Source organism: Euprymna scolopes, chromosome 16, assembly GCF_053919585.1.
Source record: "Euprymna scolopes isolate OS-2025 chromosome 16, ASM5391958v1, whole genome shotgun sequence".
NCBI classification, from domain to species: domain Eukaryota; kingdom Metazoa; phylum Mollusca; class Cephalopoda; order Sepiida; family Sepiolidae; genus Euprymna; species Euprymna scolopes.
In genome coordinates, this window is record NC_136497.1 from 109,529,533 (window position 1) to 109,553,761 (window position 24,229).

Genomic DNA, 24,229 nt, shown 5'->3' on the forward strand with positions numbered 1-24,229 from the left:
TGTTGCCACCTTTTAGATAAGTAGAAGAAAAGGAGAACAATTTAGCATACATGTGTTGCCACCTTTTAGATAAGTAGAAGAAAAGGAGAAAATTTAGCATACATGTGTTGCCACCTTTTAGATAAATAGAAGAAAAGGAGAGGAATTTAGCATCCATGTGTTGCCACCTTTTAGATAAGTAGAAGAAAAGGAGAACAATTTAGCATACATGTGTTGCCACCTTTTAGATAAGTAGAAGAAAAGGAATACAATTTAGCATACATGTGTTGCCACCTTTTAGATAAGTAGAAGAAAAGGAGAACAATTTAGCATACATGTGTTGCCACCCTTTAGATAAATAGAAGAAAAGGAGAGGAATTTAGCATACATGTGTTGCCACCTTTTAGATAAGTAGAAGAAAAGGAGAACAATTTAGCATACATGTGTTGCCACCTTTTAGATAAGTAGAAGAAAAGGAGAACAATTTAGCATACATGTGTTGCCACCCTTTAGATAAATAGAAGAAAAGGAGAGGAATTTAGCATACATGTGTTGCCACCTTTTAGATAAGTAGAAGAAAAGGAGAACAATTTAGCATACATGTGTTGCCACCCTTTAGATAAATAGAAGAAAAGGAGAGGAATTTAGCATACATGTGTTGCCACCTTTTAGATAAGTAGAAGAAAAGGAGAACAATTTAGCATACATGTGTTGCCACCTTTTAGATAAATAGAAGAAAAGGAGAGGAATTTAGCATACATGTGTTGCCACCTTTTAGATAAGTAGAAGAAAAGGAGAACAATTTAGCATACATGTGTTGCCACCTTTTAGATAAGTAGAAGAAAAGGAGAACAATTTAGCATACATGTGTTGCCACCTGTTAGATAAGTAGAAGAAAAGGAGAACAATTTATCATACATGTGTTGCCACCTTTTAGATAAATAGAAGAAAAGGAGAGGAATTTAGCATACATGTGTTGCCACCTTTTAGATAAGTAGAAGAAAAGGAGAACAATTTAGCATACATGTGTTGCCATCTGTTAGATAAATAGAAGAAAAGGAGAACAATTTAGCATACAAGTGTTGCCACCTTTTAGATAAGTAGAAGAAAAGGAGAACAATTTAGCATACATGTGTTGCCACCTTTTAGATAAGTAGAAGAAAAGGAGAACAATTTAGCATACATGTGTTGCCACCTTTTAGATAAGTAGAAGAAAAGGAGAACAATTTAGCATACATGTGTTGCCACCTTTTAGATAAGTAGAAGAAAAGGAGAACAATTTAGCATACATGTGTTGCCACCTTTTAGATAAATAGAAGAAAAGGAGAGGAATTTAGCATACATGTGTTGCCACCCTTTAGATAAGTAGAAGAAAAGGAGAGGAATTTAGCATACATGTGTTGCCACCTGTTAGATAAGTAGAAGAAAAGGAGAACAATTTAGCATACATGTGTTGCCACCTTTTAGATAAGTAGAAGAAAAGGAGAACAATTTAGCATACATGTGTTGCCACCTTTTAGATAAGTAGAAGAAAAGGAGAACAATTTAGCATACATGTGTTGCCACCTTTTAGATAAATAGAAGAAAAGGAGAACAATTTAGCATACATGTGTTGCCACCTTTTAGATAAGTAGAAGAAAAGGAGAACAATTTAGCATACATGTGTTGCCACCTTTTAGATAAATAGAAGAAAAGGAGAACAATTTAGCATACATGTGTTGCCACCTTTTAGATAAGTAGAAGAAAAGGATAACAATTTAGCATACATGTGTTGCCACCTTTTAGATAAGTAGAAGAAAAGGAGAACAATTTAGCATACACGTGTTGCCATCTGTTAGATAAATAGAAGAAAAGGAGAGGAATTTAGCATACATGTGTTGCCACCTTTTAGATAAATAGAAGAAAAGGAGAACAATTTAGCATACATGTGTTGCCACCTGTTAGATAAATAGAAGAAAAGGAGAGGAATTTAGCATACATGTGTTGCCACCTGTTAGATAAATAGAAGAAAAGGAGAACAATTTAGCATACATGTGTTGCCATCTGTTAGATAAATAGAAGAAAAGGAGAGAAATTTAGCATACATGTGTTGACACCTGTTGGATAAATAGAAGAAAAAGAGGAAATTTTGCATACATGTGTTGCCATCTGTTAGATAAATAGAAGAAAAGGAGAACAATTTAGCATACATGTGTTGCCACCTGTTAGATAAATAGAAGAAAAGGAGAGCAATTTAGCATACATGTGTTGCCACCGTTTAGATAAATAGAAGAAAAGCAGAACAATTTAGCATACATGTGTTGCCATCTGTTAGATAAATAGAAGAAAAGGAGAGGAATTTAGCATACATGTGTTTCCACCTTTTAGATAAATAGAAGAAAAGGAGAACAATTTAGCATACATGTGTTGCCACCTGTTAGATAAATAGAAGAAAAGGAGAGCAATTTAGCATACATGTGTTGCCACCTGTTAGATAAATAGGAGAACAGGAGAACAATTTAGCATACATGTGTTGCCTTCTGTTAGATAAATAGAAGAAAAGGAGAACAATTTAGCATACATGTGTTGCCACCTGTTAGATAAATAGAAGAAAAGGGGAGAGATTTAGCATACATGTGTTGCCATCTGTTAGATAAATAGAAGAAAAGGAGAGGAATTTAGCATACATGTGTTGCCACCTTTTAGATAAATAGAAGAAAAGGAGAGAAATTTAGCACACATGTGTTGCAATCTGTTAGATAAATAGAAGAAAAGGAGAACAATTTAGCATACATGTGTTGCCATCTGTTAGATAAATAGAAGAAAAGGAGAACAATTTAGCATACATGTTTTGCCACCTTTTAGATAAATAGAAGAAAAGGAGAACAATTTAGCATACATGTGTTGCCACCTTTTAGATAAATAGAAGAAAAGGAGAACAATTTAGCACACATGTTTTGCCATCTGTTAGATAAATAGAAGAAAAGGAAAACAATTTAGCACACATGTGTTGCCACCTTTTAGATAAATAGAAGAAAAGGAGAGAAATTTAGCATACATGTTTTGCCATCTGTTAGATAAATAGAAGAAAAGGAGAGGAATTTAGCATACATGTGCTGCCAACTGTTAGATAAATAGAAGAAAAGGAGAGGAATTTAGCATACATGTGTTGCCACCTGTTAGATAAATAGAAGAAAAGGAGAACAATTTAGCATACATGTGTTGCCATCTGTTAGATAAATAGAAGAAAAGGAGAGGAATTTAGCATACATGTGTTGCCACCTTTTAGATAAATAGAAGAAAAGGAGAACAATTTAGCATACATGTGTTGCCATCTGTTAGATAAATAGAAGAAAAGGAGAGCAATTTAGCATACATGTGTTGCCACCTTTTAGATAAATAGAAGAAAAGGGGAGGAATTTAGCATACATGTGTTTCCATCTGTTAGATAAATAGAAGAAAAGGAGAGGAATTTAGCATACATTTGTTGACACCTTTTAGATAAATAGAAGAAAAGGAGAACAATTTAGCATACATGTGTTGCCATCTGTTAGATAAATAGAAGAAAAGGAGAGGAATTTAGCATACCTGTGTTGCCACCTGGTATATAAATAGAAGAAAAGGAGAACAATTTAGCATACATGTGTTGCCACCTGTTAGATAAATAGAAGAAAAGGAGAGGAATTTAGCATACATGTGTTTCCACCTTTTAGATAAATAGAAGAAAAGGAGAACAATTTAGCATACATGTGTTGCCACCTGTTAGATAAATAGAAGAAAAGGAGAGCAATTTAGCATACATGTGTTGCCACCTGTTAGATAAATAGAAGAAAAGGAGAGCAATTTAGCATACATGTGTTGCCACCGTTTAGATAAATAGAAGAAAAGCAGAACAATTTAGCATACATGTGTTGCCACCTGTTAGATAAATAGGAGAAAAGGAGAACAATTTAGCATACATGTGTTGCCACCTGTTAGATAAATAGAAGAAAAGGAGAGGAATTTAGCATACATGTGTTTCCACCTTTTAGATAAATAGAAGAAAAGGAGAACAATTTAGCATACATGTGTTGCCACCTCTTAGATAAATAGAAGAAAAGGAGAGCAATTTAGCATACATGTGTTGCCACCTGTTAGATAAATAGAAGAAAAGGAGAGCAATTTAGCATACATGTGTTGCCACCTGTTAGATAAATAGGAGAAAAGGAGAACAATTTAGCATACATGTGTTGCCATCTGTTAGATAAATAGAAGAAAAGGAGAACAATTTAGCATACATGTGTTGCCACCTGTTAGATAAATAGAAGAAAAGGGGAGAGATTTAGCATACATGTGTTGCCATCTGTTAGATAAATAGAAGAAAAGGAGAACAATTTAGCATACATGTGTTGCCACCTTTTAGATAAATAGAAGAAAAGGAGAGAAATTTAGCACACATGTGTTGCAATCTGTTAGATAAATAGAAGAAAAGGAGAACAATTTAGCATACATGTGTTGCCATCTGTTAGATAAATAGAAGAAAAGGAGAACAATTTAGCATACATGTTTTGCCACCTTTTAGATAAATAGAAGAAAAGGAGAACAATTTAGCACACATGTTTTGCCATCTGTTAGATAAATAGAAGAAAAGGAAAACAATTTAGCACACATGTGTTGCCACCTGTTAGATAAATAGAAGAAAAGGAGAGAAATTTAGCATACATGTTTTGCCATCTGTTAGATAAATAGAAGAAAAGGAGAGGAATTTAGCATACATGTGCTGCCAACTGTTAGATAAATAGAAGAAAAGGAGAGGAATTTAGCATACATGTGTTGCCACCTGTTAGATAAATAGAAGAAAAGGAGAACAATTTAGCATACATGTGTTGCCATCTGTTAGATAAATAGAAGAAAAGGAGAGGAATTTAGCATACATGTGTTGCCACCTTTTAGATAAATAGAAGAAAAGGAGAACAATTTAGCATACATGTGTTGCCATCTGTTAGATAAATAGAAGAAAAGGAGAGCAATTTAGCATACATGTGTTGCCACCTTTTAGATAAATAGAAGAAAAGGGGAGGAATTTAGCATACATGTGTTGCCATCTGTTAGATAAATAGAAGAAAAGGAGAGGAATTTAGCATACATTTGTTGACACCTTTTAGATAAATAGAAGAAAAGGAGAACAATTTAGCATACATGTGTTGCCATCTGTTAGATAAATAGAAGAAAAGGAGAGGAATTTAGCATACCTGTGTTGCCACCTGGTATATAAATAGAAGAAAAGGAGAACAATTTAGCATACATGTGTTGCCACCTGTTAGATAAATAGAAGAAAAGGAGAGGAATTTAGCATACATGTGTTGCCAACTTTTAGATAAATAGAAGAAAAGGAGAACAATTTAGCATACATGTGTTGCCATCTGTTAGATAAATAGAAGAAAAGGAGAACAATTTAGCATACATGTGTTGCCAACTGTTAGATAAATAAAAGAAAAGGAGAACAATTTAGCATACATGTGTTGCCATCTGTTAGATAAATAGAAGAAAAGGAGAACAATTTAGCATACATGTGTTGCCACCTGTTAGATAAATAGAAGAAAAGGAGAGCAATTTAGCATACATGTGTTGCCACCGTTTAGATAAATAGAAGAAAAGCAGAACAATTTAGCATACATGTGTTGCCATCTGTTAGATAAATAGAAGAAAAGGAGAGGAATTTAGCATACATGTGTTTCCACCTTTTAGATAAATAGAAGAAAAGGAGAACAATTTAGCATACATGTGTTGCCACCTGTTAGATAAATAGAAGAAAAGGAGAGCAATTTAGCATACATGTGTTGCCACCTGTTAGATAAATAGAAGAAAAGGAGAACAATTTAGCATACATGTGTTGCCATCTTTTAGATAAGTAGAAGAAAAGGAGAACAATTTAGCATACATGTGTTGCCACCTGTTAGATAAATAGAAGAAAAGGAGAACAATTTAGCATACATGTGTTGCCACCTGTTAGATAAATAGAAGAAAAGGAGAACAATTTAGCATACATGTGTTGCCACCTTTTAGATAAGTAGAAGAAAAGGAGAACAATTAGCATACATGTGTTGCCATCTGTTAGATAAATAGAAGAAAAGGAGAACAATTTAGCATACATGTGTTGCCACCTGTTAGATAAATAGAAGAAAAGGAGAACAATTTAGCATACATGTGTTGCCACCTTTTAGATAAGTAGAAGAAAAGGAGAACAATTTAGCATACATGTGTTGCCATCTGTTAGATAAATAGAAGAAAAGGAGAGCAATTTAGCATATGTGTGTTGCCACCTTTTAGATAAATAGAAAAAAAGGAGAGCAATTTAGCATACATGTGTTGCCACCTTTTAGAGAAATAGAAGAAAAGGAGAGCAATTTAGTGTACATGTGTTGCCACCTGTTAGATAAATAGAAGAAAAGGAGACGAAGTTAGCATACATGTGTTGTCACCTTTTAGATAAATAGAAGAAAAGTAGCGCAATGTAGCATACATGTGTTGCCACCTTTTAGATAAATAAAAGAAAAGGAGTGCAATTTAGCATACATGTGTTGCCATCTATTATATAAATAGAAGAAAAGGAGAACAATTTAGCATACATGTGTTGCCACCCGTTAGATAAATAGAAGAAAAGGAAAGCAATTTAGTATACATGTGCTGCCACCTTTTAGATAAATAGAAGAAAAGGAGAAGAATTTAGCATACATGTGTTTCCACCTGTTAGATAAATAGAAGAAAAGGAGAGCAATTTAGCATATGTGTGTTGCCACCTGTTAGATAAATAGAAGAAAAGGAGAGCAATTTAGCATACATGTGTTGCCACCTTTTAGATAAATAGAAGAAAAGGAGAACAATTTAGCATACATGTGTTGCCATCTGTTAGATAAATAGAAGAAAAGGAGAGCAATGTAGCATATGTGTGTTGCCACCTTTTAGATAAATAGAAAAAAAGGAGAGCAATTTAGCATACATGTGTTGCCACCTTTTAGAGAAATAGAAGAAAAGGAGAGCAATTTAGTGTACATGTGTTGCCACCTGTTAGATAAATAGAAGAAAAGGAGACGAAGTTAGCATACATGTGTTGTCACCTTTTAGATAAATAGAAGAAAAGTAGCGCAATGTAGCATACATGTGTTGCCACCTTTTAGATAAATAAAAGAAAAGGAGTGCAATTTAGCATACATGTGTTGCCATCTATTATATAAATAGAAGAAAAGGAGAACAATTTAGCATACATGTGTTGCCACCCGTTAGATAAATAGAAGAAAAGGAAAGCAATTTAGTATACATGTGCTGCCACCTTTTAGATAAATAGAAGAAAAGGAGAAGAATTTAGCATACATGTGTTTCCACCTGTTAGATAAATAGAAGAAAAGGAGAGCAATTTAGCATATGTGTGTTGCCACCTGTTAGATAAATAGAAGAAAAGGAGAGCAATTTAGCATACATGTGTTTCCACCTGTTAGATAAATAGAAAAAAAGGAGAACAATTTAGCATACATGTGTTGCCACCTTTTAGATAAGTAGAAGAAAAGGAGAACAATTTAGCATACATGTGTTGCCACCTTTTAGATAAATAGAAGAAAAGGAGAACAATTTAGCATACATGTGTTGCCACCTTTTAGATAAGTAGAAGAAAAGGAGAACAATTTAGCATACATGTGTTGCCACCTTTTAGATAAGTAGAAGAAAAGGAGAACAATTTAGCATACATGTGTTGCCACCTTTTAGATAAGTAGAAGAAAAGGAGAACAATTTAGCATACATGTGTTGCCACCTTTTAGATAAATAGAAGAAAAGGAGAGGAATTTAGCATACATGTGTTGCCACCTTTTAGATAAGTAGAAGAAAAGGAGAACAATTTAGCATACATGTGTTGCCACCTTTTAGATTAGTAGAAGAAAAGGAGAACAATTTAGCATACATGTGTTGCCACCTTTTAGATAAATAGAAGAAAAGGAGAGGAATTTAGCATACATGTGTTGCCACCTTTTAGATAAGTAGAAGAAAAGGAGAACAATTTAGCATACATGTGTTGCCACCTTTTAGATAAGTAGAAGAAAAGGAGAACAATTTAGCATACATGTGTTGCCACCTTTTAGATAAGTAGAAGAAAAGGAGAACAATTTAGCATACATGTGTTGCCACCTTTTAGATAAGTAGAAGAAAAGGAGAACAATTTAGCATACATGTGTTGCCACCTTTTAGATAAGTAGAAGAAAAGGAGAACAATTTAGCATACATGTGTTGCCACCTTTTAGATAAGTAGAAGAAAAGGAGAACAATTTAGCATACATGTGTTGCCACCCTTTAGATAAATAGAAGAAAAGGAGAGGAATTTAGCATACATGTGTTGCCACCTTTTAGATAAGTAGAAGAAAAGGAGAACAATTTAGCATACATGTGTTGCCACCCTTTAGATAAATAGAAGAAAAGGAGAGGAATTTAGCATACATGTGTTGCCACCTTTTAGATAAGTAGAAGAAAAGGAGAACAATTTAGCATACATGTGTTGCCACCTTTTAGATAAGTAGAAGAAAAGGAGAACAATTTAGCATACATGTGTTGCCACCTTTTAGATAAGTAGAAGAAAAGGAGAACAATTTAGCATACATGTGTTGCCACCTTTTAGATAAATAGAAGAAAAGGAGAACAATTTAGCATACATGTGTTGCCACCTTTTAGATAAGTAGAAGAAAAGGAGAACAATTTAGCATACATGTGTTGCCACCTTTTAGATAAGTAGAAGAAAAGGAGAACAATTTAGCATACATGTGTTGCCACCTTTTAGATAAGTAGAAGAAAAGGAGAACAATTTAGCATACATGTGTTGCCACCTTTTAGATAAATAGAAGAAAAGGAGAGGAATTTAGCATACATGTGTTGCCACCTTTTAGATAAGTAGAAGAAAAGGAGAACAATTTAGCATACATGTGTTGCCACCTTTTAGATAAGTAGAAGAAAAGGAGAAAATTTAGCATACATGTGTTGCCACCTTTTAGATAAATAGAAGAAAAGGAGAGGAATTTAGCATCCATGTGTTGCCACCTTTTAGATAAGTAGAAGAAAAGGAGAACAATTTAGCATACATGTGTTGCCACCTTTTAGATAAGTAGAAGAAAAGGAGAACAATTTAGCATACATGTGTTGCCACCTTTTAGATAAGTAGAAGAAAAGGAGAACAATTTAGCATACATGTGTTGCCACCCTTTAGATAAATAGAAGAAAAGGAGAGGAATTTAGCATACATGTGTTGCCACCTTTTAGATAAGTAGAAGAAAAGGAGAACAATTTAGCATACATGTGTTGCCACCTTTTAGATAAGTAGAAGAAAAGGAGAACAATTTAGCATACATGTGTTGCCACCCTTTAGATAAATAGAAGAAAAGGAGAGGAATTTAGCATACATGTGTTGCCACCTTTTAGATAAGTAGAAGAAAAGGAGAACAATTTAGCATACATGTGTTGCCACCCTTTAGATAAATAGAAGAAAAGGAGAGGAATTTAGCATACATGTGTTGCCACCTTTTAGATAAGTAGAAGAAAAGGAGAACAATTTAGCATACATGTGTTGCCACCTTTTAGATAAATAGAAGAAAAGGAGAGGAATTTAGCATACATGTGTTGCCACCTTTTAGATAAGTAGAAGAAAAGGAGAACAATTTAGCATACATGTGTTGCCACCTTTTAGATAAGTAGAAGAAAAGGAGAACAATTTAGCATACATGTGTTGCCACCTGTTAGATAAGTAGAAGAAAAGGAGAACAATTTATCATACATGTGTTGCCACCTTTTAGATAAATAGAAGAAAAGGAGAGGAATTTAGCATACATGTGTTGCCACCTTTTAGATAAGTAGAAGAAAAGGAGAACAATTTAGCATACATGTGTTGCCATCTGTTAGATAAATAGAAGAAAAGGAGAACAATTTAGCATACAAGTGTTGCCACCTTTTAGATAAGTAGAAGAAAAGGAGAACAATTTAGCATACATGTGTTGCCACCTTTTAGATAAGTAGAAGAAAAGGAGAACAATTTAGCATACATGTGTTGCCACCTTTTAGATAAGTAGAAGAAAAGGAGAACAATTTAGCATACATGTGTTGCCACCTTTTAGATAAGTAGAAGAAAAGGAGAACAATTTAGCATACATGTGTTGCCACCTTTTAGATAAATAGAAGAAAAGGAGAGGAATTTAGCATACATGTGTTGCCACCCTTTAGATAAGTAGAAGAAAAGGAGAGGAATTTAGCATACATGTGTTGCCACCTGTTAGATAAGTAGAAGAAAAGGAGAACAATTTAGCATACATGTGTTGCCACCTTTTAGATAAGTAGAAGAAAAGGAGAACAATTTAGCATACATGTGTTGCCACCTTTTAGATAAGTAGAAGAAAAGGAGAACAATTTAGCATACATGTGTTGCCACCTTTTAGATAAATAGAAGAAAAGGAGAACAATTTAGCATACATGTGTTGCCACCTTTTAGATAAGTAGAAGAAAAGGAGAACAATTTAGCATACATGTGTTGCCACCTTTTAGATAAATAGAAGAAAAGGAGAACAATTTAGCATACATGTGTTGCCACCTTTTAGATAAGTAGAAGAAAAGGATAACAATTTAGCATACATGTGTTGCCACCTTTTAGATAAGTAGAAGAAAAGGAGAACAATTTAGCATACATGTGTTGCCATCTGTTAGATAAATAGAAGAAAAGGAGAGGAATTTAGCATACATGTGTTGCCACCTTTTAGATAAATAGAAGAAAAGGAGAACAATTTAGCATACATGTGTTGCCACCTGTTAGATAAATAGAAGAAAAGGAGAGGAATTTAGCATACATGTGTTGCCACCTGTTAGATAAATAGAAGAAAAGGAGAACAATTTAGCATACATGTGTTGCCATCTGTTAGATAAATAGAAGAAAAGGAGAGAAATTTAGCATACATGTGTTGACACCTGTTGGATAAATAGAAGAAAAAGAGGAAATTTTGCATACATGTGTTGCCATCTGTTAGATAAATAGAAGAAAAGGAGAACAATTTAGCATACATGTGTTGCCACCTGTTAGATAAATAGAAGAAAAGGAGAGCAATTTAGCATACATGTGTTGCCACCGTTTAGATAAATAGAAGAAAAGCAGAACAATTTAGCATACATGTGTTGCCATCTGTTAGATAAATAGAAGAAAAGGAGAGGAATTTAGCATACATGTGTTTCCACCTTTTAGATAAATAGAAGAAAAGGAGAACAATTTAGCATACATGTGTTGCCACCTGTTAGATAAATAGAAGAAAAGGAGAGCAATTTAGCATACATGTGTTGCCACCTGTTAGATAAATAGGAGAACAGGAGAACAATTTAGCATACATGTGTTGCCATCTGTTAGATAAATAGAAGAAAAGGAGAATAATTTAGCATACATGTGTTGCCACCTGTTAGATAAATAGAAGAAAAGGGGAGAGATTTAGCATACATGTGTTGCCATCTGTTAGATAAATAGAAGAAAAGGAGAGGAATTTAGCATACATGTGTTGCCACCTTTTAGATAAATAGAAGAAAAGGAGAGAAATTTAGCACACATGTGTTGCAATCTGTTAGATAAATAGAAGAAAAGGAGAACAATTTAGCATACATGTGTTGCCATCTGTTAGATAAATAGAAGAAAAGGAGAACAATTTAGCATACATGTTTTGCCACCTTTTAGATAAATAGAAGAAAAGGAGAACAATTTAGCATACATGTGTTGCCACCTTTTAGATAAATAGAAGAAAAGGAGAACAATTTCGCACACATGTTTTGCCATCTGTTAGATAAATAGAAGAAAAGGAAAACAATTTAGCACACATGTGTTGCCACCTTTTAGATAAATAGAAGAAAAGGAGAGAAATTTAGCATACATGTTTTGCCATCTGTTAGATAAATAGAAGAAAAGGAGAGGAATTTAGCATACATGTGCTGCCAACTGTTAGATAAATAGAAGAAAAGGAGAGGAATTTAGCATACATGTGTTGCCACCTGTTAGATAAATAGAAGAAAAGGAGAACAATTTAGCATACATGTGTTGCCATCTGTTAGATAAATAGAAGAAAAGGAGAGGAATTTAGCATACATGTGTTGCCACCTTTTAGATAAATAGAAGAAAAGGAGAACAATTTAGCATACATGTGTTGCCATCTGTTAGATAAATAGAAGAAAAGGAGAGCAATTTAGCATACATGTGTTGCCACCTTTTAGATAAATAGAAGAAAAGGGGAGGAATTTAGCATACATGTGTTTCCATCTGTTAGATAAATAGAAGAAAAGGAGAGGAATTTAGCATACATTTGTTGACACCTTTTAGATAAATAGAAGAAAAGGAGAACAATTTAGCATACATGTGTTGCCATCTGTTAGATAAATAGAAGAAAAGGAGAGGAATTTAGCATACCTGTGTTGCCACCTGGTATATAAATAGAAGAAAAGGAGAACAATTTAGCATACATGTGTTGCCACCTGTTAGATAAATAGAAGAAAAGGAGAGGAATTTAGCATACATGTGTTTCCACCTTTTAGATAAATAGAAGAAAAGGAGAACAATTTAGCATACATGTGTTGCCACCTGTTAGATAAATAGAAGAAAAGGAGAGCAATTTAGCATACATGTGTTGCCACCTGTTAGATAAATAGAAGAAAAGGAGAGCAATTTAGCATACATGTGTTGCCACCGTTTAGATAAATAGAAGAAAAGCAGAACAATTTAGCATACATGTGTTGCCACCTGTTAGATAAATAGGAGAAAAGGAGAACAATTTAGCATACATGTGTTGCCACCTGTTAGATAAATAGAAGAAAAGGAGAGGAATTTAGCATACATGTGTTTCCACCTTTTAGATAAATAGAAGAAAAGGAGAACAATTTAGCATACATGTGTTGCCACCTGTTAGATAAATAGAAGAAAAGGAGAGCAATTTAGCATACATGTGTTGCCACCTGTTAGATAAATAGAAGAAAAGGAGAGCAATTTAGCATACATGTGTTGCCACCTGTTAGATAAATAGGAGAAAAGGAGAACAATTTAGCATACATGTGTTGCCATCTGTTAGATAAATAGAAGAAAAGGAGAACAATTTAGCATACATGTGTTGCCACCTGTTAGATAAATAGAAGAAAAGGGGAGAGATTTAGCATACATGTGTTGCCATCTGTTAGATAAATAGAAGAAAAGGAGAACAATTTAGCATACATGTGTTGCCACCTTTTAGATAAATAGAAGAAAAGGAGAGAAATTTAGCACACATGTGTTGCAATCTGTTAGATAAATAGAAGAAAAGGAGAACAATTTAGCATACATGTGTTGCCATCTGTTAGATAAATAGAAGAAAAGGAGAACAATTTAGCATACATGTTTTGCCACCTTTTAGATAAATAGAAGAAAAGGAGAACAATTTAGCACACATGTTTTGCCATCTGTTAGATAAATAGAAGAAAAGGAAAACAATTTAGCACACATGTGTTGCCACCTGTTAGATAAATAGAAGAAAAGGAGAGAAATTTAGCATACATGTTTTGCCATCTGTTAGATAAATAGAAGAAAAGGAGAGGAATTTAGCATACATGTGCTGCCAACTGTTAGATAAATAGAAGAAAAGGAGAGGAATTTAGCATACATGTGTTGCCACCTGTTAGATAAATAGAAGAAAAGGAGAACAATTTAGCATACATGTGTTGCCATCTGTTAGATAAATAGAAGAAAAGGAGAGGAATTTAGCATACATGTGTTGCCACCTTTTAGATAAATAGAAGAAAAGGAGAACAATTTAGCATACATGTGTTGCCATCTGTTAGATAAATAGAAGAAAAGGAGAGCAATTTAGCATACATGTGTTGCCACCTTTTAGATAAATAGAAGAAAAGGGGAGGAATTTAGCATACATGTGTTGCCATCTGTTAGATAAATAGAAGAAAAGGAGAGGAATTTAGCATACATTTGTTGACACCTTTTAGATAAATAGAAGAAAAGGAGAACAATTTAGCATACATGTGTTGCCATCTGTTAGATAAATAGAAGAAAAGGAGAGGAATTTAGCATACCTGTGTTGCCACCTGGTATATAAATAGAAGAAAAGGAGAACAATTTAGCATACATGTGTTGCCACCTGTTAGATAAATAGAAGAAAAGGAGAGGAATTTAGCATACATGTGTTGCCAACTTTTAGATAAATAGAAGAAAAGGAGAACAATTTAGCATACATGTGTTGCCATCTGTTAGATAAATAGAAGAAAAGGAGAACAATTTAGCATACATGTGTTGCCAACTGTTAGATAAATAAAAGAAAAGGAGAACAATTTAGCATACATGTGTTGCCATCTGTTAGATAAATAGAAGAAAAGGAGAACAATTTAGCATACATGTGTTGCCACCTGTTAGATAAATAGAAGAAAAGGAGAGCAATTTAGCATACATGTGTTGCCACCGTTTAGATAAATAGAAGAAAAGCAGAACAATTTAGCATACATGTGTTGCCATCTGTTAGATAAATAGAAGAAAAGGAGAGGAATTTAGCATACATGTGTTTCCACCTTTTAGATAAATAGAAGAAAAGGAGAACAATTTAGCATACATGTGTTGCCACCTGTTAGATAAATAGAAGAAAAGGAGAGCAATTTAGCATACATGTGTTGCCACCTGTTAGATAAATAGAAGAAAAGGAGAACAATTTAGCATACATGTGTTGCCATCTGTTAGATAAATAGAAGAAAAGGAGAACAATTTAGCATACATGTGTTGCCACCTGTTAGATAAATAGAAGAAAAGGAGAACAATTTAGCATACATGTGTTGCCACCTGTTAGATAAATAGAAGAAAAGGAGAACAATTTAGCATACATGTGTTGCCACCTTTTAGATAAGTAGAAGAAAAGGAGAACAATTAGCATACATGTGTTGCCATCTGTTAGATAAATAGAAGAAAAGGAGAACAATTTAGCATACATGTGTTGCCACCTGTTAGATAAATAGAAGAAAAGGAGAACAATTTAGCATACATGTGTTGCCACCTTTTAGATAAGTAGAAGAAAAGGAGAACAATTTAGCATACATGTGTTGCCATCTGTTAGATAAATAGAAGAAAAGGAGAGCAATTTAGCATATGTGTGTTGCCACCTTTTAGATAAATAGAAAAAAAGGAGAGCAATTTAGCATACATGTGTTGCCACCTTTTAGAGAAATAGAAGAAAAGGAGAGCAATTTAGTGTACATGTGTTGCCACCTGTTAGATAAATAGAAGAAAAGGAGACGAAGTTAGCATACATGTGTTGTCACCTTTTAGATAAATAGAAGAAAAGTAGCGCAATGTAGCATACATGTGTTGCCACCTTTTAGATAAATAAAAGAAAAGGAGTGCAATTTAGCATACATGTGTTGCCATCTATTATATAAATAGAAGAAAAGGAGAACAATTTAGCATACATGTGTTGCCACCCGTTAGATAAATAGAAGAAAAGGAAAGCAATTTAGTATACATGTGCTGCCACCTTTTAGATAAATAGAAGAAAAGGAGAAGAATTTAGCATACATGTGTTTCCACCTGTTAGATAAATAGAAGAAAAGGAGAGCAATTTAGCATATGTGTGTTGCCACCTGTTAGATAAATAGAAGAAAAGGAGAGCAATTTAGCATACATGTGTTGCCACCTTTTAGATAAATAGAAGAAAAGGAGAACAATTTAGCATACATGTGTTGCCATCTGTTAGATAAATAGAAGAAAAGGAGAGCAATGTAGCATATGTGTGTTGCCACCTTTTAGATAAATAGAAAAAAAGGAGAGCAATTTAGCATACATGTGTTGCCACCTTTTAGAGAAATAGAAGAAAAGGAGAGCAATTTAGTGTACATGTGTTGCCACCTGTTAGATAAATAGAAGAAAAGGAGACGAAGTTAGCATACATGTGTTGTCACCTTTTAGATAAATAGAAGAAAAGTAGCGCAATGTAGCATACATGTGTTGCCACCTTTTAGATAAATAAAAGAAAAGGAGTGCAATTTAGCATACATGTGTTGCCATCTATTATATAAATAGAAGAAAAGGAGAACAATTTAGCATACATGTGTTGCCACCCGTTAGATAAATAGAAGAAAAGGAAAGCAATTTAGTATACATGTGCTGCCACCTTTTAGATAAATAGAAGAAAAGGAGAAGAATTTAGCATACATGTGTTTCCACCTGTTAGATAAATAGAAGAAAAGGAGAGCAATTTAGCATATGTGTGTTGCCACCTGTTAGATAAATAGAAGAAAAGGAGAGCAATTTAGCATACATGTGTTTCCACCTGTTAGATAAATAGAAAAAAAGGAGAGCAATTTAGCATACATGTGTTGCCACTTGTTAGATAAATAGAAGAAAAGGAGAGCAATTTTTGAAGCACATCTTTTGTCTAATTGACCACATTGCCAAATCAATTAAGGATTGATCATGACGTCATCATGGAAACATTACAAAAAAAGAAACCTTAACAATAGACAAAAGAATTTTTCAGTTACAAAAGAAAGATTCCAACTTTCAAATCTTCATCTATATTTATGATGGTCAATACCAAGCCTGAACGTTAAAAAATGTATTTACTAAATTAACTGGAGATACCACTTATCAAGGCCAAAAGCAATCTAACGATAAAAGTTAATGAGATTAATGAATCATAAAGAATATTATGAGAGAATTGAAAATAAATATTTGCATGACTAAAGTTCGTTTACATATGGAAACAATGTATAACAAATATTTGTTGACATTGAATGCTCTATTGTAGTCTGTAGGCAAGCAGTCCTTATGATAATGTATTCTGCAGATCTTCTTACAAAGAAACTCTGTTCATGGCAATTTTGTATCATGTTACACACACAACATAAAAAAGGGAAGTTATTTTTAATTGCGGTAATAAGATGAGCTCTTATCGTGAATGTCTTAAAAAGAGGAAGCCGAGATTAGAAAAATGTGGCTTATATTATAACTCTCTCTTAAAAATGAAATTTTAAGATTCAATGTTGAAATCTCGAGAAGGATTTGGATTATATAGATCAAGATTTTATAGTAAAAATTCAAACCAGCATAAAATGAGTTTGAATTTACTTTTTATTTTGCTGTTTTGGATTACATGTAAATAGGAAATATTTGTCGCTATATTTAACAGATATTGTAAATCAGCATCAAAATTGTCAAATAATGCTATTAAAATTCGGAATTAAGTATTGCCATTAAAATTTGAAAGTAAATATTGCCATTAAAATTTGAAAGTAAATATTGCCATTAAAATTTGAAAGTAAGCATTGTAAAGTATTGTAAATATGGTTCTAATTTACTTACTCATATAAAAGTGAAGTGGAAAAACGCAATTACTGCTTTTGTATAAATGTGTCACAGAAACTTTCATATTAAAAATCAATTTAATTTTATAAACTGTACGTGTTCGTATAATAAATAGTTGTTATAATGGAGATTTGATATTTGTATAATGAAAAACGTGTCACAGAATTTATTAGCATCTCATGTGTCAGAATTTTTTCTCTTGTTTTATAAATTTCCCCCCAAACAAAAGATATTTTAAAAAATTTCATTCATTATATAATTTTTAATTTAGAATCATTCATTTAGAAGTTGATTTTCAAAATAGAAGCAGTACATTATTCTGCATTCATAATCCTCATGGGTGTTTTCTTATTTGAATGTTTCTTATTATTCAACCCAAACAAGACATATTACTACTGAAATGTAAAAGGATACTGTAATTAGGGTCCAGATTTATAGGGAGCATCTTAAGTGAAGGGTTCTACAGCAAAATTTATAAGATACAAATCAAGGATGAAACTCATTGTAGTTGGCATGCTAAATTCATTTATGATCATTGAAATTCTACAAAGAACATGTTTAAGAAAATATCTTTGCAGAAAGATTTCTAACTTAAAATATTATTTAAAATGTTTTGATTCCTAAAATTGCTAGAAACAATGAATAATGATGCATACTCAATAATAAATTCATAAAAGCAATAAATTCTACTAAAAATCAATCATTACAAGTTGAGAAAATGTGGTAATTTATGACACTTACTAAAGATAAATTAGTTTTTGAATAAAAACCATTAAAAATATTAAGAAAAAAAACCTCTTTCAGTTTAAAAATATGTGAGTCTGAATCAAAAAAAAAAAAAGAAGCATTCTAATTGTTAAACCAATAGATGCGTCCTTTGGATATACATCTGATAATTGATGGTCAATAATTGAAAGTGTCTGTCTGTCTGTCTGTGTACATTTCCCTACACAATAACTCTGTCAATTTTCAGTCTACAGACTCGAAATTTGATATACAGGGTACTGAGATTTAGGAAAATCTTTGTAATCGGTTTTTGGACAGAAATTTGGTTGTTAAGGGGTCAAAGTTCAATGATTAAACTTTTGAGAACTCTACCAAACTCCTCCGCCAATTTTGGGTCTAAACACTTGAAATTTGAAATTTTACTTAAAGGGTATTCTGAGTTAGGGTAAGCTTTTTAATCGGTTTGGGTCGAAAATTTGAGTAACCAATATATAAATGTACGGATGTATGTTTGCATGTCTACCTACAACTTTTGACAGAAACGACGGATTTTTACAAGATCAGTATCGTTTTGAAGTTCAGGTGAAGGAATTCTAAAAAGAACCGTGTCGATTCCAAACAAAATTGTTTAATTGATCCATCATAATGACGACCTTTGTTGAGTTCAAATCCAATCAAATCTGCAGTGTTTATGAACCAACAGTTTCTCCCTCCCTTATGCACATTATGATGCAAAATTATGATGGGCTGTAATATTGCTTGAAAGTCAGACGCCCCAACACACTTTCTTTCATAATTACCTGACAGGTAGCCAAACCCCCTGTTTTCCTCTGATCACTCAAGATCTAGAATTTTAATGGAAATGATCCAGACACAATTCTTCCCACATCTCTCTCTCTCTCTCTCTCTCTCTCTCTCTCTCTCTCTCTCTCTCTATTTATGCTATCCCATTCCCAAAAGTAAAAAGAAAGAAAGTGGAGGAATTCTAAAAAGAACCGTGTGGAAAAAATAAATAAATAAAAAAAACAAGAAAAGGGAAAAGGTGATTGTAGTTTTTTGTAAAGAACTGCAAAAGAACCTCAAATCCACGTTTGAATTTCGATTGGATCTACCAATAACAATGAATAGAGTAGCAAAAATCCAGCCGATGCAGTAAATTGATCTGCCACAAAAGAGTATCTGCCAAAGGAAAAGCCAACAGGAATATTTACTGGGGAGGAACAATTTTAATTCTGTTGAAAAGGGAAATGAGAGAGAAGATTGGATTATACATGGATTGTGTTATTGTATACCGAGTTTTTGGAAACTTTGGAGTTGGATGTCTTCTTTTTGATATTTAATTATATCTGAATTACCGCTTGCGTCAACCAGCTAAGTACTTTATACTTTCTATCACCCCACTCCTTCATCCAATCTGCCCCATCCCTGGTGGACAGCCAAACTGATTTTATGACACTCATGCATAATTGTTCTTATTTGTGAATTAGAAAACAATTGCTTAGTGTAAGATTCGAATCCTGAAAGATGGCATAAAATATTGAAACTGAAAGCTAGTGAAAAATCTAATGAAAATATTTTGTTTTTCTAACCTACTTAAATGAAAAGTCATCTCGTCAGCATCAGACAAGGCCAAACTATTTGCCAAGAACTTTGCAGCTAATTCTACCCTATACGACGAAGGCCATCAACTCCCCGTATTTCCTCCTATAACAGACAACATGGTATGCAACATATGTATATTTGTGCGTGATGTCGCCAAGCTAATCAAGAACCATGATTCCAGTAAAGCAACTGGCCTTGACAGCATTCTAATTATAGTGTTGAAAAAGCTTCAACCAGAACTTGCCCCCATACTTACAAAACTGTTTAAGCGTTGCCTTAAGGAGAAGTGCTTCCCAGCACCCTGAAAAACTTCATCAGTATACCCTGTATTTAAGAACTCAGGTGATAAGTCATCTCCCTCTCGGTACAGACCAATAAGTCTCCCGTGTGTCATGAGTAAGTTGCTGGAATCCATATTAAATAAAGAAGTAATCAACCACCTCGACAGAAACAACCTTCTTAGTGACATGCAATATGGTTTCCGTTCTGCTAGATCTACAGCAGATGTGCTAATGGTTATATCTCATAGGATTAGTGAATTTCTTGACAAAGGCTTCCTTTCTAGGGCAATTGCTTTTGACATATCATAGGCCTTTGACAAGGTATGGCACAAAGGCCTACTTCACAAGATTTTCAGCTACGGTATAACTGGAAATGTTTTCTCAATTATTAAATCATTTCTCTCTGATAGACTCATAAGAGTAGTGGTTGATGGGCTGAAATCAGAGGCCCACAGTATTAATGCTGGAGTCCTTCAGGGGTCCATCCTGGGTCCAACTCTCTTCCTGATCTACATCAATGATCTCCTAAAACACATATTTAAATCATTCATTGACATCTGTGTTGATTACATGATCATCTATGGCAACACATCAAAAACTGTAAATGACAAAGTTCTCTCTGATTCTCTCTCCTCTGATCTTGAGCGCGTGGTACAGTGGGGGGAAGAGATGACTGGTTACCTTTAATGCATCTAAAAACAAACTCCTATCTTTACATCATCAACGCTCTGATCCCTATCTGGCATCAATTGAAATGGATGGCTCTCATCTTGGGGAGTCTCCATGTTTTGACAAGCTTCTGGGATTGGCCTTTATTCCTGATCTGAAATGGAACATGTACATCAAGTCTGTTGCCGCTGGAAAAATGATGGGATCCTTCTACCGCTCCAGAAGATATCTCACTACTGATGCAATTCTCTATCTATATAAAAGCCAAGTATGTCGAAGGATCTGGGCAGGAGCTGCTAAAAACAGCTTATCCTGCCTTGACAGAGTACAAAATAGACTTTGTGTCTTAGTGGGGTGGGGGCCTTTTCTCTTCCCTTCAACCTCTCTCCCACAGAAGAGACGTTGTGAGTCTGTCTTTGTTTTATCATTATTTCCATGGCAAGTGCTCATCTGAGCTCCAATTTCTGGTCCCCTCTCATCAATCTTTCACAAAAAACACCCGTCTAGCTAAAACCACGGTCAATAATTTTCCCCACTCATTATCTGTGCCTAAATCAAAACGTAGATTCCCTGAACAAAGCTTCTTTCTTAGAAGTGCACGCCTGTGGAACTCTCTTCCGTTTGCCTGTTTCCTACCTGATTACAACTTGGATGTCTTCAAGTCCAACATGAACAAATTTCTGATAAACTGCCCCTTGAAGTAGGACACTTTATCAAATCTCTATTACTAACAATTAATGCGATATTATCCCATTGATTACTGTACACGCAATAACCATTATCCCTGAGTGGCTTCCGGGCCTTGATAAGTGGTGACTACCATGTAAAAACCAAAAAATGAATCTGGCATAGAGATTTTTTTAGTCTTCGCATAGATCTAAACTAGTTCGATTGTCTAAAATAAATCAACAAATATAAAAATTTTAAATTCCTATTAAAATAAAAATATAATAATAAATCAAATATTTTTGTCCATTTTTAATTTAAAAAGATAAATCTTTTCTCTTCAAAGTAAACAATACATAAATGCATTTGACATAAAAAGTATAAATAATTATTATAAGTATGCTGTCCGATCAGCTAAAAGGGAACGCTAACACTGATAGAACATTTGTTTCAGATGTTATGTTTACATTCTTTTAATTTTGAATAATGGGTTTTAAAAAAGGTTAAAATATTTCTGATAATATTTTTGAAGACATATTATATTGAAGGTGCTGATTTAAAATATTTGGTTAGTTTAACTGTGATGTTGTGACACACATAGAGACAATTTTACTTTATATGGAGTGAGAGAGATGTTTAAAAGTTTTAACATCTTCCTCTAAGACGAATTCAGCAAATTTAGTTCGATTCCAAACAACAAATACTTCAATGGTGAATGCTCTGACGAACTGCAAACACTTGTACCTCCCCGACGTAACTACCCCCGACAAACCCGACAAGCTACTAAGTCTCATCCCTTTACAGTAGAGATCCCTAGGTGCAAGAAAGCCTTTTACTCCAATAGTTTCTTCCCCAGAACTGCGGGTCTTTGGAACTCCCTTCCGGGATTCTGCTTTCCCAACTGCAATGATATGCAGAAGTTCAAGTGTAATCTTTCTACTCATCTCCCTTCATAATGACCCCGCTAATTAAGTCCCGGATAGTAGCCCCTTGCTTCAAAGTGGCACTGTGCCTTGTTTGGGGTGAAAATTGAATAAATAAAAAAAAACAAAAAAAAAAAACATTGCTTAATTCATCCATCATAATGACAACCTTTGTTGAGTTCAAATCTAATCAAATCTGCAGTGTTTATGAACCAACAGTTTCCCCCTCCCTTATGCACATTATGATGCAAAATTATGATGGGCTGTAATATTGCTTGAAAGTCAGACGCCCCAACACACTTTCTTTCATAATTACCTGACAGGTAGCCAAACCCCCTGTTTTCCTCTGATCACTCAAGATCTAGAATTTTAATGGAAATGATCCAGACACAATTCTTCCCACATCTCTCTCTCTCTCTCTCTCTCTCTCTCTCTCTCTCTCTCTCTCTCTCTCTCTATTTATGCTATCCCATTCCCAAAAGTAAAAAGAAAGAAAGTGGAGGAATTCTAAAAAGAACCGTGTGGAAAAAATAAATAAATAAAAAAAAACAAGAAAAGGGAAAAGGTGATTGTAGTTTTTTGTAAAGAACTGCAAAAGAACCTCAAATCCACGTTTGAATTTCGATTGGATCTACCAATAACAATGAATAGAGTAGCAAAAATCCAGCCGATGCAGTAAATTGATCTGCCACAAAAGAGTATCTGCCAAAGGAAAAGCCAACAGGAATATTTACTGGGGAGGAACAATTTTAATTCTGTTGAAAAGGGAAATGAGAGAGAAGATTGGATTATACATGGATTGTGTTATTGTATACCGAGTTTTTGGAAACTTTGGAGTTGGATGTCTTCTTTTTGATATTTAATTATATCTGAATTACCGCTTGCGTCAACCAGCTAAGTACTTTATACTTTCTATCACCCCACTCCTTCATCCAATCTGCCCCATCCCTGGTGGACAGCCAAACTGATTTTATGACACTCATGCATAATTGTTCTTATTTGTGGAAACAATCATATATCAAAAAAGAAATCAATATAAAATTTTTTAATTTTTCTTCTCTTGTGTTCACCCTCTCTCGACCCATAGAGTATTGCATGAAAATTTATTGGGGGGGGGGCATTGAATTGTATACTGTAATAAAAATATCGTTGTATATTTCATAATTTTTGTGGCATACAAAATTTACTTATTGCAATTATGAAGGCAAGATTTATTTATTGATATTTTTCTAATGTTGATTTGCTTGGCGAATTTCTCACTTATTAACCCTAACCCGACAGTAAACAAATATAAAGTAGACATCTAGCCACTGTATTAGCTTTTATTTGGGAAAATTCTAATAATCGTAATCAGTTGGGGAATGTAGATAAAACCTGTTAATATACATTATAAGCAACTTTTTCGTTTACTAGTTCTAATTCTTTAAAAAATATGAACAAGATGAAAACGTAGATATTCATATTTCCTTTTTATTCGTTGATGCTTTCGTTTTGGATTTGAAAGTAGTTTCAATTTTCATTTTGGTCTTTTTATTTTTATTTCAGTCTTTAAAATAATGATCAGCATGCTTTTGATAAATTATGTACTAAGTGAGCCTTTGTTAAAAGCTTCAATATTTGGTTTGGTTTTTCTAATATATATATATATATATATATATATATATATATATATATATATATATATATATATATATATATATATATATATATATATATATATATATATGCGCATGCAAGAACCAGCATTTATCCTACCTCTATGACTATTTGTAGGTGAATAATAATTTCTTCTTTCTTTATCTAGCTGCTTTCTCTTGGAATCAGAAAGGTGAGATACAGTCACAGAATAGAATAGTTTGTTTTTGTTGTTCTCTTCATTGTTGTTTTGTTCATTTGCATTGTTTTTATGTTTCCCCCACCATTGCTACTTATATTTCGACTGCTATGCTGTCCATTTTTCTTCACATGTATCGTTCATCGAGAGTGATGTTTTTTTTTCTATTCAGTGTTGTTTTATTGACAAAAATAGCAGTTGATCTCGAACATATCTTAAC

The 24,229-nt window shown here is 33.5% G+C and overlaps 1 protein-coding gene across 7 annotated transcripts in view; it reads left to right on the forward strand.

Moving 5' to 3' along the window:
• The window catches only part of LOC145296047 (regulating synaptic membrane exocytosis protein 2-like), an 874,180-nt gene that overhangs the window by 480,681 nt on the left and 369,270 nt on the right, over positions 1 to 24,229 (forward strand). For 4 of the 7 annotated variants that reach the window (XM_080142091.1, XM_080142093.1, XM_080142095.1 and 1 more), the window contains exon 6: positions 23,980 to 24,003. The exons of the other annotated variants lie outside the window; for them this stretch is intronic. In XM_080142091.1, the coding sequence (XP_079998217.1) occupies positions 23,980 to 24,003 (24 nt within the window). The remainder of the gene's footprint in view (positions 1 to 23,979; positions 24,004 to 24,229) is intronic. 7 annotated transcript variants of the gene reach the window in all.